The 4,275-nt window shown below is 34.5% G+C and overlaps 1 protein-coding gene across 1 annotated transcript; it reads right to left on the reverse strand.

Annotated features, from left to right (window-relative positions):
• Nucleotides 1-218: 218 nt before the first annotated feature.
• Nucleotides 219-4,055, reverse strand: LOC106477260 (uridine phosphorylase 2-like; the record flags this gene model as incomplete). Its single annotated transcript, XM_013937849.2, has 3 exons — nt 3,901-4,055; nt 1,169-1,292; nt 219-380 (listed from the first exon to the last, which is right to left on the reverse strand). Coding segments are annotated over exons 1-3 (342 nt in total), but the record flags the coding sequence as incomplete, so codon positions are not given.
• Between the last annotated feature and the right edge of the window lie 220 nt (nt 4,056-4,275).

Genomic DNA, 4,275 nt, shown 5'->3' on the forward strand with positions numbered 1-4,275 from the left:
GTTTTGAAGAGATGCAACAGTAGAATATAAAGGTAGACTTACGCTGACAATTATCTTTAAACAGTAGAATATAAAGGTAGACTTACGCTGACATTTATCTTTAAACAGTAGAATATAAAGGTAGACTTACGCTGACAATTATCTTTAAACAGTAGAATATAAAGGTAGACTTACGCTGACAATTATCTTTAAACAGTAGAATATAAAGGTAGACTTACGCTCACGGCTAGAACTGGTCCGATCTTGTACATAGCATAACGCTGACCTCGGCTACTTATGTCTTCTAGAACTACCCCAGCAGGTAACTTTACTCCTAACTTCTGTCCAATTAAATAAGCAAGATCTTCCATCCTCTTGGCTGTCCCCCCTACACAGATGAACTGAAAAAACATGTACGTTTTGTATAAACGGTACGAAACATTACTTTTAATATCACTTATGAGATATATTTATATAGTTTCCATAAAGTTACCTAACTTAAAGCCTAGTCCTGATTAAAAACATTGACCCTTTCGTAGCTGTATAAACTTGCATGTTTTATCTTGTTGCTTTTTGTGTTGGCTTGGAATCATGCCTTTTCTGTCAAGTAAAACTAAACGTTGTGTTATTACGTTACCTGCTTTGACAGTTTTCGAGACTCACGCAAACTTCTAATTTACACAACCAATCCAGACGCTTACCTTGAAGTGCCAAACTTCTAATTTACAAAACCAGTCCAGACGCTTACCTTGAAGTGCCAAACTTCTAATTTACAAAACCAGTCCAGACGCTTACCTTGAAGTGCCAAACTTCTAATTTACAAAACCAGTCCAGACGCTTACCTTGAAGTGCCAAACTTCTAATTTACAAAACCAATCCAGACGCTTACCTAGAAGTGCCAAACTTCTAATTTACAAAACCAATCCAGACGCTTACCTAGAAGTGCCAAACTTCTAATTTACAAAACCAGACCAGACGCTTTCCTTGAAGTGGCAAACTTCTAATTTACAAAACCAGTCCTGACGCTTACCTTGAAGCGCCAAACTTCTAATTTACAAAACCAGTCCTGACGCTTACCTTGAAGTGCCAAACTTCTAATTTACAAAACCAGTCCAGACAGTTATCTTAAAGCTCAGATATATTTGATGTAGATAGTTTAGTGTTAGATATGTTTTTAACTTCCACATACCTTGAGGTCTCCAAACATCTCCAGGAGATTGTGTGTACGGGTGCTAAGTGATAAGTGATAGAGAATATCCTCCTCCAGGGTGTGAATGTGTGGGTTCTTCAGGAGGACGCTTCCATCTTCAGCTCTACACATGAAGTTGACAAGTTCACTATGAGTTCATATTGGGTTTATTAAAAATAAATATCAACACTGCACTGTTACTGATGTAAAAAAAAAATACCAAATTATCTCAGGCGATCTGTTCTGTGGAACTAAATGTTGTCCGTGAAGTGTTGACTGTTTCAAAATGTGTAGTACATGTACTGTAATAACTTTTGTGGTCAAAAGGTAAACACTTGGCTAAAGTAGTTTATAATTACTGAATATTAACTAATAATTTTACTGTAACCACTAGTCAGTAGACCATGTGGTAGTTTTACTGTAACCACCAGTCAGTAGACCGTGTGGTAGTTTTACTGTAATCACCAGTCAGTAGACGACACCGTGTGGTAGTTTTACTGTAACCACCAGTCAGTACACGACACCGTGTGGTAGTTTTACTGTAACCACCAGTCAGTACACGACACCGTGTGGTAGTTTTACTGTAACCACCAGTCAGTACACGACACCGTGTGGTAGTTTTACTGTAACCACCAGTCAGTAGACGACACCGTGTGGTAGTTTTACTGTAAACAGCCAACATCACTATCTATAATGGATGAAGACAGTAGGAAAATTAGCAGCCGTAAAGTAAAATAAGGAGTCAGTAATTAGTAGCTGGTAATAAAAGATACTAATTATAACACTGAGGTTTAGTGGATGTAGATGTCGTGCGTATAGAATCCTTAACATTAGGGTCTACTGTACACGTGGGTAATGGCTACCTTCTAGTCAGTGTATTTGTTATGACCAGCAGGAGTGTATCTCTTCTGTTTGTTAAATGCTTGCTCTGATGTTTCGTCCGCATGTTCAGTTCATAGACGTTCAAAGACCGTTTTATGAGTATATATCTACGTTCTCTGTACAGGTATACGTGTAATTAATGCTATTTTATCTTCTATAAGGTCGTGGAACAGTTCCAGCTGTGGGAGTATTATTACTGGAGCAGTTAATCCCGCCAATTAGGAGGCAGTTGCTGCTGATTGGTTGTCCTCTTCCTCTCTCTGGCCTGCATTTCTCAATTAGAAATGGCTGTGTCTTAAACTCCAGCTTATTCTTAATGGGTTAGCCAATGTTTTGCATAAGCTGGTAGTGTTTGAAAATACTACAACGCTCTTCGTTGTGTGTACTGGAGGGAAGAAGTCAGCTGATAACCTGACCAACCCAGCGTACATCAGTGTATTCGTGTTTTTCGCTTATGTTACCCCCACCCCGGTGACTCAATGGCAAGTCTGAGGGCTTATAACACTAAAAAAAACAGGTTTCGATACCTGTGGTGGCTTCAGCACACAGCCTTTTGTGTAGCTTAGCGCTTAACAACAAACAAATTTATACCAGTTATATTAATCCTAATAATAACTTGAAATATAGATTAATGTTTAATTTTCTTACACTCATAGTAATGTTGACCAGTGGTATCATTCCAGACGATATGTAAAAGATTAGGTAGGTTAAACACTAAAATTTAGTTAGCTCTGGTATTGAGCGTAAGGCATTCACAACGGCGAGTAGCCCACAAAGTGTGCGGCTTATAATTAATGTTTTTTTACATATTAAAAGTATTGTCTTTTTATGATACTAGCAGATAATGTTTCGCTAATCTAGGCGTTATACACAATAAAATTAAAATGTTTATTTTACTCAACCTTATTATTTTACTTTTTTATCAAATTACTTCAAGTAGAATTAAGTTTTATTTGCTTCGCATAACGCGACAAATCAGTAGTTAGACAAAGATTAACAGGACGTTTTCAAAGACAAAGATTAACAGGACGTTTTCAATTATGAATAATTTCAAAAATAATTTAAGCAGTATACACGTAGCACCTCAGAAGTATCATCACCTTATATTTGAAAGTTTCAAATCAATCTTAAAATACTAAATAAATTAAATCTTACATTAAAAACAAAACAAACCTGAACTAACACTACTCATTTGTCACTATTGGTATCACTCTTAAAGTTCCTATTCTGTTAAAATCAAATAATTCATTGATATTTAAATAATATCAGTTTGAGAAAACGTCGTTATAGTGTATAAAAATGACTACCTATATTACATAACATGCAACTACCAATAGGTTAGTTTAGGGTATCAAGTGTTATCCAGTAAAAAAAACACTAATGTTGAAGACAATTTTATAATATATCAAATCAATGGAAATCAATTTTCATAACTTTATTTATTTTTATAGTTACTTTTATACACCAATCGTATTTGATATTAGCTAAAACTTTCAATTTTAATACGTTAAGTAAATAAAATTAGGCCTTAATAATATCTCATAAAACATGGAAACTCAATAATTTACGTACACGAAAAATAAAAAACAAAACACTTAAAATTTAGATTCATAACAATTAGCTAATTATATGCTCGGAATATAACTTAATTACTAATACTTGTATTAAGTTGTAGTACCTATTTATACGAATACTATTACTCAGTATTAGTATTACTAGCCCTGATGAAGCTGCACTGGCAAAACATAGGCTGATAATGAAATATAAAGCAATACTTTTATATTTAACTTTTATTTTAATAAGACTTAAAATAAAATTATTCTACTGTAAAGTAAAATAAATAATTTTACTGATATTCTGTTTCTTCCAGATGGCAAAGTGTGGTACCCTCTGAATTAGCAGGCATTCTTCTTCAGAAAATTACGTTTCTTCCCAAACGTACAAACGATCTAAAATTTTAAGCCTATCGTAACTTGTCAGTTAACGTTCCACTCTCTACATATACGAGAAACCCTTCTGCTTATGCGTCTTACGTACGAGGACTTTAATATTTGATTTGGTATTTCAAACTCTTCTAACACAACCACCAGAGGGCTTCTCTATTTATCTCTAGGTGGAAATTTGATAGTTCATCACCTCGTTAATTGCTTGAGAGTTATTGATAAAATAAATACAATACAAATATTTCTTCTCAATAACTATTTTATTTCTTTGGTATAAAACAA

This window comes from Limulus polyphemus, unplaced genomic scaffold (genome assembly GCF_000517525.1).
Source record: "Limulus polyphemus unplaced genomic scaffold, Limulus_polyphemus-2.1.2 Scaffold13718, whole genome shotgun sequence".
NCBI classification, from domain to species: domain Eukaryota; kingdom Metazoa; phylum Arthropoda; class Merostomata; order Xiphosura; family Limulidae; genus Limulus; species Limulus polyphemus.